The sequence below is a fragment of the Podarcis tiliguerta genome (assembly GCF_965153285.1).
Source record: "Podarcis tiliguerta genome assembly, chromosome: 4".
NCBI lineage: Eukaryota > Metazoa > Chordata > Lepidosauria > Squamata > Lacertidae > Podarcis > Podarcis tiliguerta.
This window is the reverse complement of record NC_139537.1, coordinates 740,884-755,776: the sequence shown is the minus strand read 5'-3', so window position 1 is coordinate 755,776 and position 14,893 is coordinate 740,884. Positions and strand designations below refer to the sequence as shown.

Sequence of the window (14,893 nt, the reverse complement as noted above, 5' to 3'; positions counted from 1 at the left end):
CAGCCTGATGGGCAAGCTGGGCAGCATTATTGAGGTTAGTGCGAATGGCTTCAACACGGTGTTGACAAGCATAGGTCCAAGCCTGCATGAACATAATCATTTGGTGGGGTAACAAGACTGTGCGAGCAAGTAACTTAACATCCTCAGGTATCAGATTTTGTTGGAAAATAGTGCCAAAAAGTCCAAGGGTATAAGGAGAATGCAAGCCATTGTCTCTGACAGAGGAATATAACTCTTTTATAAAACGCAGGTCAAATTGTTCATGTCTGTGAGGCCCTGCACCTGGACCGACTGGTGCAAGCACAGGGAAGAGATTAGGCATAGCAGCATCAAAGGCAAGTAGCGGTGCAGCCGCTCGGAGGGCTGTTTGAAGGGGGGTGGAGGAGGGGGCGTGCGTGGCGCCGAGAGGCCAGGAATGCAGTGGGAGGGAGGGCGGGGGGAGGGAGGGTGGGGGAGCTGTAGGTACGGAAAGATCTGGAGCTTTCGAAGAGAGAGAGGCCGGAGGGTCCAAAGATTGTGCCGAGGGGAGGGAAGGACACAAAGAGGCAGAATGTACAGGAGGCTTCGCAGCAAGAAGGATATTTGCTGGAGTCAAACAAGACATAGCCTTGTAAACACAGCACCAAGCATGTAAAATTCTGACATCAGTCTGAGGGTGATTTTGAAAAAAATGTCCTATTTTCTCCCAATCCTTCAAATTCCATGTCCCATCTTGGGGGTACCATGGAAAATGGGTGTCAAGTGCTTCAATTAAGGCTCGGAGATCAGCATCATTCACAACAAGATTGTTGCTGGCAAGAAGAAACTTAAGTTCATCAAAAAATTTCTTTTGTGGTGGTGAAAGGGACTGCCCCATGACAGTAGAACGTAAGGGAGCTCTCACCTGGGATCCGAAGAGGATGAAGGACGCGTCTGGAACCCTTGCAGGGCGTAGGTGAGCGCTGAGAAGAAGCAACGTGAAGTCCGAAGTCAGTCGCACGGGGCACCAAATGACGAGAAACCAGCTCGTCTTCTCTGGGATGAGGCAGTTTTTCACCAAGTTAGCTTGTAAAGAATCTCACACACCAAGCTGGATTTTTAAGGGCTCTCTCACACAGCTCAAAAGCTGCTGCCCACCTTTATTGAAGCTTTCAGCAGAAGTGTTCTCTAACAATCTATCAGCTAGCAGACAAAGAATGTACAGTACATCACGCCCCCTAAGATCATGTTACAGGGACCAATCGCTACATTGGCATGAACTGTCCACGCGTTGTTCATGCCCCAAGCAGCCTCTTGCTTTGTCCAGTAAGAAACTTCTTTCCTTCCAATATATATAAACAACCATTTTCCTACAGGGGTATTTTCGCTCTGAGAGATGGGGGGGCGGGTAGTGCTTAAGCACCCCATATTTAATGTTTAATAACAATTACTGAGTGCTGGGTGGATTCCTACAACAGTATTAAAAATACATGTATTCAATAAACATTGGCCACATGTTATAGAAGGAATATGGATTGTGTTCCCCCACCTTTTGATTTCTCCAGGCAACCAATATTTAAGATACTTAACTTGTGGTGCCCATAACTGACCACAGTATCCTAGGTGGGGCCTGACCAAGGCAGAATAAAGTGGTGCTATTCCTGCCCTTGATCTGATTCGGCCTTCTGCCACATTGGCATCCGCTCCCCGTTTGGGTGTCCTCCGCAAATGGGATGAGCACCCCCTCAGTTCCTTCATCCAAGTAATTTTTAAAGACGTTGAACAACAACGGGCCCAGGACAGAACCCTGCAGCACCCCTCTTGTCACTTTTCCCCAGGATGAGGAGGAACCATGAAGAAGTCCTCTTTGGGTTTGGTCAGTCAAATCCACCTAACAGTTACCTCGTTCAGCTCACATATTACCAGCTTCCACGTAAATATTTCATGGGGGGACTTTGTCAATAGCCTTACTGAAATCAAGACGCACTATTTCCACAGCTCTCCCCTGATCAACAAAGTTTGTAACTCCATCCAAAAAAAGGGGAGGAGAGATTTCTCTGGCTTTACTTGCTTTTGAGAAAGCCATGCTTTCATCTAGTACGTTTATATTGTGAAATCTTCAGATGAAGGGCACATAAATATTAAAAATGATAATAAATAAGGATATTGACAAGCTGGAACATGTGCAAAGGAAGGCGATTTATGTCTTTATTTAATTTGTAGAATACTCGACCCAGTGGTGCTGAATTGAATAAAATATTGGTGGGGGCCAGGTAAGGTCTGACTTGCACAATCAATCACATGATGCATGCATGCCATTGGAATGGCGATGCCTACCAACTGGGGGGGTGGCCCCTTCAAATATATTATTGGGGAGCAAAGACCCCTCGGCCTCTAAGGGTAGGCTCCTAATCCCTTCACCCACAGGTCTAGGGATGGTTACAACATAAAAGCACAATATAAAAACACAATACACATCTGTAACCCCCCCTCCCCACCACGTTTTAAAAGGACATTACATGTCAATCATCCAAAGGCCTGGTTTAAAAGGTGCTGATTTGCCTGCTTCCTAAAGCTGTATAATGGTTTTTTCAACATTTGTATGGATTCTTTGATGGGAAGTGAGAGAGTAACTCCGACTAAAGCTCTTTCCACATTCCACACACTGATAGGGTTTCTCCCCTGTATGAATTCTCTGATGCTTAGTGAAAGCAGAGCTGTGACTGAAGCTCTTTCCACATTCCACACACTGATAGGGTTTCTCCCCTGTATGAATTCTGTGATGGGAAGTGAGACAGGAGTTCGTACTGAAGCTCTTTCCACATTCCACACACTGATAGGGTTTCTCCCCTGTATGAATTTTTTTATGGGAAGTGAGAGAGGAGCTATCAGTGAAGTTCTTTCCACATTCCACACACTGATATGGTTTCTCCCCTGTATGAATTCTTCGATGGGAAGTGAGAGAGGAGCTATCAGTGAAGTTCTTTCCACATTCCACACACTGATATGGTTTTTCCCCTGTATGAATTCTGTGATGGGAAGTGAGAGAGGAGCTATCAGTGAAGTTCTTTCCACATTCCATGCACTGATAGGGTTTCTCCCCTGTATGAATTCTGTGATGGGAAGTGAGATAGGAGTTCGTACTGAAGCTCTTTCCACATTCCATGCACTGATAGGGTTTCTCCCCTGTATGAATTTTGTGATGGGAAGTGAGATGGGAGCTCCGACTGAAGCTCTTTCCACATTCCACACACTGATAGGGTTTCTCCCCTGTATGAATTCTCTGATGGGAAGTGAGATTGGAGGTCTTACTGAAGCTCTTTCCACATTCCATGCACTGATAGGGTTTCTCCCCTGTATGAATTTTTAGATGGGAAGTGAAAGTGGAGCAATCAGTGAAGCTCTTCCCGCATTCCACACATTGATATGGTTTCTCCCCTGTATGAATTCTTCGATGGGAAGTGAGAGAGGATCTATCAGTGAAGCTCTTTCCACATTCCGCACACTGATAGGGTTTCTCCCCTGTATGAATTCTGTGATGGGAAGTGAGAGAGGATCTATCAGTGAAGCTCTTTCCACATTCCGCACACTGATAGGGTTTCTCCCCTGTATGAATTTTGTGATGGGAAGTGAGAGATGCACTATGACTGAAGCTCTTTCCACATTCCACACACTGATAGGGTTTCTCCTCTGTATGAATTCTTTGATGGGAGGTGAGAGATGCACTATGACTGAAGCTCTTTCCACATTCCACACACTCATAGGGTTTCTCCCCTGTATGAATTCTGTGATGGAAAGTGAGATTGGCGCTCTGACTGAAGCTCTTTCCACATTCCACACACTGATAGGGTTTCTCCCCTGTATGAATTCTTTGATGGGATGTGAGATTACCGCTCATGCTGAAGCTCTTTCCACATTCCACACACTCATAGGGTTTCTCCCCTGTATGAATTCTGTGATGGGAAGTGAGATGGGAGCTCTGCCTGAAGCTCTTTCCACATTCCATGCACTGATAGGGTTTCTTTCCAATGAGATTTCTTTGTTGGGAAGTGGAGTGGGAGCTGTGACTGCAGCTGTCTCCACACTCCAAATTTTTCTGTGGCTTCTCCTCTCTGGAGATTTTGTTGTGGTCACCCTTCTTCTCGATTTCCAATTCATCTGAATCTGCAATGGAGGCAAAAAGGGATTAGAGCCTCAGGAACAAATGAAGAGCTGAAGGGAGTTCGGTGTGTGTTCATTACCTTTGTTGCTTGTCATTAACCAACATATTTATTATTAGATTCTAATGGTTGTTGAATGTTGCTTTTTTGATATACAGTAGTGGCCAAAATTGTAGAAGCCTTTGGGGGAAAGTGTATTTCAGAGGTTTGATGGCTCATAACAGCACTTCTTTTGGAGTAATATTGTGAAATTATTTATCAATGGAAAGATAATTTAATCAAGAATGTAATGCAACAAACTTTGTTCAATTATCTGTATTAAATTAAAAAGTCATAGCCAAATAACCAGAAAAAGGAAGCAAACTTGCTTAGGTTGACTTTTGTCAGTGTTACAGGTAGGTAGCCGTGTTGATCTTCCTTAGCCGAAACAAAATAAAAAAATTCCTTCCAGTAGCAGCTTAGAGAGCAACTAAGTTTGTTATTGGTAGGAGCTGGTATCTGAAGAAGGGTGCATGCACACAAAAGCTCATACCAATAACAAACTTTGTTGGTCTCTAAGGTGCTACTGGAAGGATTTTTTAAATTTTGTTTTGTCAGTGTTTTATGTGATTGCTATCAAGTTGTTGTTGGTTCTTTTGTGTTCTTTCATTTAGCGAGTTTGCAGAACATGATAAAAAATTTAAAATGGCACAAAGAGTTGACTGGTCAACCATAAAGCAATGTAAAATAGTACTATTAAGTGAACAAGGTTATAGTTATGGAGAAATTAGAAGCAAGATTGGGGAAAATGTAACAGAAGCTGGCCTTTCCAAATTTTTGAAGAGGTATAAGGAGACTCAGTTACTACAAAATCAGACTGGTAAAGTCAGGCAAAGGTGCACAACAGCAATCGAAGAATGGAGAGACTGTGCCCACGTGACAGAAGAAAATCATCTGGGTGTCTACAAGATGACATGCGGCAATGGAAGGTGAAGCTGAGTGCAAGGACTGGTCTAAATGCTAGAATTCTAAGGAAAAAGCCATTGTTATCTCTCCAGCAAAGGTTGAAAAGATTAAACTGGGCTAAAACCCATGTTAACTGGACAGCAGAACAATGGGACTGTGCTATTTGGAGTGATGAGACGCAAATCTCCCTGCTTGGCAGTGATGACATGAAATATGCGAGAAGAATCAGAGATTTGCATCAGGGGTTGGCAATTTGTGACCCATAGGCCAAAAGCGGCCCACAAGCCGCCCCCCGAACCGAGCCATCTGCTCAGCAAGTTCCCATGTGCTGCGCTAAACCGGCGCAGCGTAGCACAGGGACTCACTTCTGCGGCGCTGGTAATCACTTCTGCAGAGATGCAGACGGGAGAGATCACACTCATGCGCACAATCTTACCCACGGATCCGGTTTGTGGGAGTGAAGTGGCCCAGACGGGGTAAGGCTTGCCAACCCCTGATTTATATCCTATTCGATTGACCTCTTCCGATAAGCTCTTCGGTAGATTTATTGCTTTCTTCTTCGGCGTCCAGCACGCTTCCCCTGCGAGCCTCTGCAGGTCGTAAAGCAATTAGCAAAGTAGCACAGCAGAGCGTGTGATTGAAAGAGAACTTCTCAAAACCTTGCTTCTGTTCTAAAGTCTCTTTATTGTCACAAAAAGCAAGCATTTACAAAGTCAAATCCCATCTGACTGGAGCTGCATTTTCTGACTCTGCTTGCAGCTACGCAACAGCAAAACTGCTGCTTTCGATTTCCACTGAACTCACACAGCATTCCAAGCTGCTTTCGTCACATCCTGGCTTACTTCCCTCGTAAGCCCGTCCCCTCAGTCTCGAGGCACAGAAGGTTAACCCTTCACTACACCCAACATATCCTACTTGTATTACACTGACCGTGAAACACCCAGATAGTGTGATGATCTGGGGTTGTATGACAGCAAAAGGTGTGGGCAGAATTTGTGTCATAAAACGGAATATAAATGCTCCAAAATACATAAATGAAATACTTGAGGCCAAACTTAAGAGTTCCACATGAGATCTTTCCCCAGATAATGAAGCATTTAGATATATTTATATAAATATTTACTGATTTATTTTTATTTTATATTTCCACAGGATTCAGCTCCATGTCATGTTGCTGCTTTGTGCAAAAGGTGGTTTCAAGATAATCATATTCTACTGCTGGAATGGCCTGGGAATAGCCCACACCTTAACCCAATCAAAAATCTTTGGAGCCGACTAAAGAAACTTGTTAGTCAGACGCAACCCAGCAATAAAGCCCAATTAACAGAGGCAAAATTAATAGAGGTTTCACATTATTACAGCTGCAGAACTAAAAAACCTGCTTCACTCCATGGGAAAGCGTTGTAAGCGTTGTAATTAAAGCTAAAGGTTCCCAAACTCAGTATTAATTGACATGGTGAGAATTTCTGTTAGAAGACTGGCAGATGAAAATGATGGACTTTGCATATTTGGTGACACTGACAGGAAAAATTCGAAACCAGCACGATTAAGGATTCCAAAAGGGTTGGAGTAAATTTATACGATATCTGAAAGATTATTGTAAGCAATTAACATCACTTGCTGGGTTGTCTGAAGACTTGTAATGAGAAATTTTCTACCTTTCTATATTTAAATTTTGAGCCATTCTGTAATGAGTGTAATAAGAACTGGAAAATGTACAAATTGCAATGATATAAATGTTAATTTCGAAATCTGAGGCGGCAGGGAAGGAAGTTGAGGCTCCAAAGAGCCAGGGTGGTATAGCGGATAATGATGATACGAATGTACAATATTCAATGGAGAATAATTTTAAAAATTATATATATAAGAAAAAAGTGTAATTTGCTGCTCAAGGTTTATTTTGGGGGTGTTAGGTAAGTTGTTCATTTTAAAGTTAATGTACTTTTTATATGGGGACAGATTGTTATGATTAATGTTTCTGGTTTATATAAGTGTTGGAAGCCGCCCAGAGCAGCTGGGACAACCCAGCCAGATGGGCAGAGTAAAAATAAAAATTACTACTACTACTACTACTATTATTATTATTATTATCACTGCTACTACTACCTGAGATTCAATAAGCCTGGCTCTTCTCTGGGATGGATTTTGTTTGGCCCAGTCATGGCACCCCCTCCATCTCCAATGTCAGTCGTCTCTCTGGTCAACCCAAGACTGACAGCAGCAAAAACGAAAACAGAAAACTTGACAGAAGCTACTTATCTTTCTGCACAACTCTGAAGCTAAATTAAAAAAAAGTCCTTCCAGTAGCACCTTAGAGACCAACTGAGTTTGTTATTAGTATGAGCTTTCGTGTGCATGCACACTTCTTCAGATACCAACACTGAAGCTGACATTGATATCGCCCTCCTGGGGGATATCAGCAATTCATCCCTTGGCACGGGGACATTCCCAGGAGAATTGAAGGAGGCAGTGGTGCGCCCGCTCTTAAAGAAAACATCATTAGATCCTTTAGATCTATCCAATTACCGCCCGGTTTCGAATCTTCCGTTCCTGGGTAAGGTGATTGAGAGAGCGGTTGCTGAACAGCTTGGTGGGTTTCTGGATGAAACATCGGCTCTCGATCCATTCCAGTCCGGCTTCCGCGCTGGTCATGGGACCGAGATGGCTCTGGTTGCCCTAACAGATGATCTTCGTAGACAACTGGATCGAGGTGGGTCGGGGCTGCTGATTCTTCTAGATCTGTCAGCAGCTTTTGACATGGTCGATCACGAACTTCTGGACCACCACCATGCCGACGTGGGGATCCAGGGCACAGCCCTTCAATGGCTGCGCTCGTTTCTCTCTGGTCGGGGACAGAGGGTGGCGCTTGGGGGGGAATTGTCATCGCGCCACTCCTTGGTGTGTGGAGTACCTCAGGGTGCGATACTCTCTCCGATGCTTTTCAACATCTTTATGCGCCCCCTCGCCCAGCTTGTCCGGAGTTTTGGGCTGGGTTGCCATCAGTATGCTGATGACACCCAACTCTATCTGTTGATGGATGGCCATCCTGACTCGGCCCCAGACACACTGACCAGATGTTTGGAAGCTGTGGCTGGATGGTTATGTACGAGCCGGTTGAAGCTAAATCCTTCGAAGACAGAGGTCCTGTGGCTGGGACGGGACGATATGGGATTGGGGGGGCAACTCCCATCTCTTGCGGGGGCGCAATTAGTGCCAGCACCGTCCGTTAAGAGTTTGGGTGTAATCTTCGACACCTCCCTTCCCATGTAGGCGCAGATTGCTGCTACAACAAAGGCGGCATTTTTCCATCTCCGCCAAGCTAAGCAGTTGGCTCCTTACCTCTCTCGCCCTGACCTAGCCACTGTGATCCACGCAACGGTCACCTCCAGACTGGATTATTGTAACTCGCTCTACGTGGGGCTGCCCTTGAGACTGACCCAGAAACTCCAGCGGGTGCAGAATGCTGCAGCGAGACTCCTTACGGGGTCTTCGCTGTGAATTCACCCAGTGCTATACCAGCTGCACTGGCTCCCGGTGGAGTACAGGATCAGGTTTAAGGTGCTGGTTTTAACCTTTAAAGCCCTATACGGCCTAGGACCCTCGTACCTACGGGACCGCCTCTCCTGGTATGCCCCACAGAGAAACTTACGGTCTTCAAATAAAAACATCTTGAAGGTCCCAGGCCACAGAGAATTTAGGCTGGCCTCAACTAGAGCCAGGGCTTTTTCGGCCGTGGCTCCGATCTGGTGGAACACTCTGTCGCAAGAGACCAGGGCCCTGCGGGACTTGACATCCTTCCGCAGGGCCTGCAAGACAGAACTGTTCCACCAAGCCTTTGGCCAGGGCACAGCCTGACTCCCTCCATCGGCAATCTTCGCAGAGCTCTGGCCCAATGGTTGCCAGTGGCTTGAATTAATTAATTTTATAATGAATGATTTTAGAGTGTTGTTTGTACTGTTTTATTGTTGTTAGCCGCCCTGAGCCCGGCTTCGGCTGGGGAGGGCGGGATATAAATAAAATTTATTATTATTATTATTATTATTATTATTATTATTATTATTATTTAAGATGCCTGGGCAGTTCAGACAAGCCCAACCATGGTATAAAAAGGCAGAACTGGAGGAAGATGGTTCACAGAAAAAACTGGAATTTGCTGTTCAAGGTTTATTGTGGGGGTGTTAGGTTCCCATGCGTGATAGGCGGCGCTGTTGAGCTCTGTGGAAATGTATGAGGTTTGTCACGTAGAGGTGTTTTTTGAATTTCCAGGCAGATAGGACGATCCCACAGGGAGCCTTACCAAGAGAGGCCACGATCCCACGATTCTCCTCCATGACGTCCTTATGCAGAGCTCTCTGGTCAGGATCCAGCAACTCCCACTCCTCATCCGTGAAACAAACAGAAACGTCTTCAAATCGCACTGGACCCTAAAAGAAAAAGGCAAATGTCCTCCTCTGAGACAGCAGAAATATGATCTGCTACACAATGCTCTGTTGTTTCCTTCCTCTTAATTGCAGTGTTATTTCAATAGGATGGCTTTGCTGCACATTTTAATTCTGGATGCTTATTTTAACGCTTTAATTGATATCTTTTATTCTGCATTTTAACTGTGGGTATTCGTCTTTGTGCAAATAGTTGGTACTCCACCTTGTGTTTTCCACATTATTCTGCCTACGCAAGGATTCCAGTTTCCCCGATGGAAGGATCCACTTTCTCCTCTCCTCGTGAGTTGTTCTGGGGAGGTTCCCTCCCAGTGCCCTAGAGCCAAATTCAAGGTTCATGGGGGCATGGAGAGGGGGAGGAGTGGGGGGCAGGCCCCATTTTGCAGCAGATGGGTCTGGCTAGGAGAATCCTGGCCTCTATTTGTTCTTGTCTGTCCACCGCTTAGAAGCCTATTTTAGCATTCAGTGATCAATACAGAAATACAAGAAGCCTAGTTTGGATGGCCATCTGTCTTGGATGATCTAGCTGAGATTCCTGCAATGCAGGGGGTGGGACTTGATGACCCTTGGGGTCCCTTTCAACTCTAGGATTCCATGAAAACTGCAACTACAGATGAATCCTACTGGCAATATTCAGAAGGCTGGTGTCACAGAGTTATCTGCGCAGGAAATCCCACAATTCACAGCTGGAGTTAACTCTTTATCAGCAAGAACACGATATTCACAGACTTGGCTGAGTTTCAGGCCGAATGAGAAGAGCAGCTCATTCCCGGAGGGTCTGTCAGTTTGCATTTCTTAGTGCAGAAAGCATGGATCTAATATTGATATTTCCTATACTAATTCATTCAAGAGGGTTCCAGAAGCTTCTCTGCGTAAAAGAAACAAGCAGAAGGTTCCTGATCTTTCTGTTACTCCTTCAGAGAAGCTGAGTACAGCTGGGTTAAAGTGGTTCTGTCATCTCTTCTGTCAAGCTCATGCTGACTATAAGAAGAGGCCAGAAGGAGCCTGGGTTTCACTTTCTTTTTCATTTGCATCTTGTGGAAAATGGATGCCTGGCTCTAGTGGGGGTCCAAACCTGGGGGTCCTCATGAGTTGCTCTCCCCCCCCACTCCCCTGCTTCTGTCTCCTTTTCTTGCACTTGGTCTCTCTGCCGCTCTCCAGACAGACTCCTGGGGTGGGGTCCCTTTTTCTTTGCTCCGAGGGCCAGGAATGTATCTAGTCAACCCCCTGAGGGCCAAGGACATTTCCTTTGGCAGGTTGTTGTTGTTGTTATTATTATTATTATTATTATTTTATATAGCTTAACCCCCCCCCCCAGCCATTGATGCCAAGGTCCCTGGAGGCTCAGGGAGTAGCAGCGCCCATTTCCGGCTGCTTTGCCAGCAACAACCCCTTTGGGCCAGAGAGGATGTGGTCCTGGGATGCCCTGCTCTGGGTGCGAGGGGATTGCTGCAGTGGCCTCCGTGGGGAGCTGCCCTGGGAGACACTGGGAAACTGGTCCCCAATGCAGCAGCCAGACTCTGGGCTGGGATCCCTCTCTTTACTCCTCTCCTTCCTCTCCCACCTTTCCTTCCTTCCTCCCCGTGGGGTTTTTTTTTTGGGGGGGGGGGTGTCTAGTCCACCTCCTCGTCCAGCTTTGGAAAACCATTTGTTGTGCAGTGATGCTGAGAGACGTCACAGAGGGTCAAAGTCCTAGGGACTCCTTTGTTTGAAGAAGGGAGATTTTTTCTGAGGGGGGGCGGAGGGTCAAATGAGTTTGGGATCCTCTGCTCTGCAGGAAGGAGAGCGTGGCAGACCCAGCCCCTCCCTGACTTGGGGTCCCCCCCCCTTCCCGGCATGCGCTCTCTCCTTCCCTGACCTTCCTCCTGGGGAGTCTGGCAAAAAGCTCTGGCTCTCAGCCCCGGGGCTCCTTCCTCCTCTGGGTAGCAGGAGCATATGGGGGGGGGGGTCTTTGCACCCCTGACCCTCTCCTCCCTGACTTGGGGGTCCCCCCCCTGCAGGAGCAGATCAGGCCCCCCAGACCCCCTCCCCTGCTGCAGCCCTGGGACCCCCACTAGATCCCAGAGATAGAGGAGACTCACCAGATCCCAGAGAGAGAGGAGACTCACGAGATCCCAGAGAGAGAGGAGACTCACCAGATCCCAGAGAGAGAGGAGACTCACCAGATCCCAGAGAGGAGACTCACCAGATCCCGGGAGAGCCACCGAGGCAGGAAAGGACTGGGGAGGGAGGGGCCTTGGCTCTGGAGGACCTGCCCCCCCTTCCTGTCCTCTCTAGGAAGGCAGCTCGGTTCCCTTTAACCCTTGCCAAGCCGAGTCCCCCAGCTCAGCCCTCTTTCGCTTTGCACAACCTGACCGACACGCTGCGCCCCTGAGCAGATCCCGGCCAGTCTCTCAATTCAGCTTGAATTGCTGGAGCGCAGAAAGGGGGGAGTGGAGATCCAGAGACGGGGAGCAACTGGGGCGGAGTGTGGAGCCTGTGAAACTGCCTCCCACCCCCCAATCCGCTCCCTCCCCCCGCTGGACCAGAGCAGCTTCTCTTCGGGGGGACACGCCCCCTCTCCCCCCCCCACACCCATAGATTGACATATTCATGGCACCGTTTTAAAGCCGATTTTGCGGGGAGGGGGGCGCCTATGCCCCTGGTGGGGGACTTCCTTGCCCCCCGCTAGATACGGCCCTGATCCCAGGGTCATCCACTCCCACCCCCAGCAAGGCAGGAATCTCAGCTAAAGCATCCATGGCAGATGGCCGTCCGATCTCTGCTTAGAAACCTCCAAGGAAGGAGAGTCCACCACCTCCCAAGGGAGACCTTTCCCCTGCCCAACTGCTCTTAGATGTCCCTCAAGGCAGCGGGTCCTGAGTTCTAGCCCTGCTGAAACAATGGCACTGGCTGCCAAGGAGGAACCAAGCGAAGCTCATAATAAATAAATCCTATTCTCATCATGAACTTTCTTAAGCATGTTGCTAGGCAAACACTCAATAGTATGCAATTTCCCCTCCCAGAAATGCTGAATTTCTAATTCAGTGGACTAAAAATGGATGGTTGTTATGTTTAGGGAAGCTTTTAATATTTGATGGACTATTGTATTTTAATATTTTGTTGGAAGCCGGCCAGAGTGGCTTGGGAAGCCCAGCCAGATGGATGGGGTATAAATGAATGAATAAATAATAATAATAATTGTTATTGTTGTTGTTAATTGAATTGATATACCGCCCTTCATCAAGAGATCTCAGGGACACTGAAAACATAGAACTCAAGAAAAGTATACAAATGATGCATCACCTCAAATTCCTTAATCAGGTGAGTTTTCTCCTTTCGAAAGAGGCAGGTGGAATCTCCACGGTGGCTAACAGAATAACGTTGAAAGGCTAGTGAAATATGGGGAACCAAGAGCATCTGCTTGGCATGCAGAATGTCCCCGGGTCAGCCCCTGGCATCTCCCGCAAGGGCTGGATGAGACCCCTGCCTGAAACTGGGGGGAGCTGCTGCCAGTCAGTGTGGACAATGCAGAGCTAGAGGGAGCCCTTGGTCGGGCTCAGCAGAAGGCAGCTTCTGAGGCTACTTCAAAGCTCTGCTAGATCAAAAGGGATAGATATTCCCTAAGCAAACCAAATTTAAGAACTGGAATCACGGCAGCCGGAATTTTGCACAGGATTCCAGCTGTGGATTCTGACCAAGGCAGAAGAGAGCAGGACTCGGACCTCCCTTCATCTGGACACGATGCACTTCTGGGGATGCAGGCGAGAAGAACATTTGCCTTCTTTGCGGCTGCATTAAACAGTGTACTCAGGTGGAGCTTGGGATCCACCCAGACCCAGAGATCCTTTTCGCATGTCCTGCTAGTCAGTCCGGTGTCCCCTGCGCAGCAGAGTCTCCCTGCTAATTGTCCCAAATTAAATCCAGGCGTCTTGTGTGAGGGAAACTGCGATCCAGGGAGTCTCTGGCAGGAGATAACGAGACAAGGAAAGTTTTATTTACAAAAAAGAGAATGGTGAAACAAAGTGAAGACAGGAGATGTGTTCTTTCAGGTAGAAGTTAACTTATTACTTCAGCTAAATGTCTCAGGATTCAACACGGTTCTGCAGGCACAGCTTAACTCCAATTCAGTTGCTGCACTTCAGGGAGATGTTCAGGTTTCCAGAATAGGTGGTGAAAGGCTGAACACTCTTTCTGCGGCTTCTCTCTCATCCCCTCCCTTAGTTATGAGGGGTCTTTCCGTGAGGTACTTTTGACACAGCCCAGCTTCCTTCACAGCGAGGGGCCACTTTTCCTGGGTTCCCCTGAGGTATTTTCCTTTGTATGCCAGACCCAGGGGATCCTCTCAGCCCTTGCCACGGACTTGGGAATCTCCTCTTCCTAGAAGATCTCTCTCCTCCTGACTGGAAGGAGACCCCAGAAGAGAGTCTTCCCACAGCTTCTCCCTCCAGCTTCTCCCGTCTGAATACTCCCTTCAGACCCTCAACATGGTCTCCCCATCTCAGCCGTGAGGCTCCTTCCTCTGGCTCCATAGATATTCTCCTCAGAGCGGATGATCCACTCAGGTCAGAGCCACTTCTCCCTCCCTCCAACCCCTCTGACTCTCTCTCTCCCCAAACTGTCTCCTGGGCAGCTCCGTTGCCACTGCGCAGCGCTCCTTCGGCTCACCGGGTCTCGCCTGGTGAATGGGGCTTGGGCTACAGAGTGGTTTGGCAGGGCACATCCCATCCCATGAGTATTTGAACCATAGGACCTCAGAACTGGATGGTTGGAAGGGACCCTCGAGGGTCCTCTAGACCAACCTCCTCCAGTGCAGGAATCACAGCACAAGCATCGCTCCATCTTCCCTGTGAACAGCCCTTCAGATACAACAGAAGAGCAGAACCCTTCACAGAGATGGAAGGGAACCACCAGGGCCATCTAGTCCACCCCCCTGCAATGCAGGAGTCTTTTGCCCAAGATTGAAGCCACAACCTGGAGGTTAAGAGTCTCATGCTTTGCTGACTGAGGTGTATCGAAGTTCAGCAATTTTTCCTCATTTTTGTGCCAGGTTAGGCTTGTTAGGATATAGTTCCACTCCACCTTAAAAGGGTACAGGCATGGCGTTTGTGTGTCACATGCCTGTTTACATGCCTGTTTACTCCCAGCACTGCTGGCAACTTCCGTCCTATGTAGCTTTTGTGTTACGGCTTTTTCGCTGGACACAAAGGGAAGCAGCCATGGTTTCCTTTGTTCCTGGACTACGCTGAATAAATGCTGTAAATTATGCTTGCACATATTTCTCTGTCCGCCTCTTTCATTGTGGATGATTTATACACTCTGCTGACAGATGATTTATACACGGGTCTTGGAGCATAACTGAGGCTCATGTCGCTAACTGATTGATGCTGTTCCATGGGAGACCAGTGATCG

The 14,893-nt window shown here is 47.4% G+C and overlaps 2 protein-coding genes and 1 long non-coding RNA gene across 5 annotated transcripts in view; 1 reads left to right on the top strand and 2 right to left on the bottom strand.

The window, feature by feature from the left end:
• LOC310675858 overlaps positions 1 to 4,559 on the top strand; it is a 36,317-nt gene extending 31,758 nt beyond the window's left edge. The window contains exons 3-4 of the long non-coding RNA XR_014510251.1: positions 1,335 to 2,631; positions 3,051 to 4,559. This is a non-coding gene — a long non-coding RNA (uncharacterized lncRNA). The remainder of the gene's footprint in view (positions 1 to 1,334; positions 2,632 to 3,050) is intronic.
• The window catches only part of HPX (hemopexin), a 512,404-nt gene that overhangs the window by 38,667 nt on the left and 458,844 nt on the right, over positions 1 to 14,893 (bottom strand). The window lies entirely within an intron of this gene.
• LOC310675545 (uncharacterized protein) overlaps positions 2,153 to 14,893 on the bottom strand; it is a 288,356-nt gene continuing 275,615 nt past the window's right edge. For all 3 annotated transcript variants that reach the window (XM_083436372.1, XM_083436370.1, XM_083436371.1), the window contains exons 4-5: positions 9,361 to 9,487; positions 2,153 to 4,122 (exon numbers count right to left, since the gene is read on the bottom strand). In XM_083436372.1, the coding sequence (XP_083292498.1) occupies positions 2,528 to 4,122; positions 9,361 to 9,487 (1,722 nt within the window). In that variant the 3' untranslated portion in view covers positions 2,153 to 2,527. The remainder of the gene's footprint in view (positions 4,123 to 9,360; positions 9,488 to 14,893) is intronic.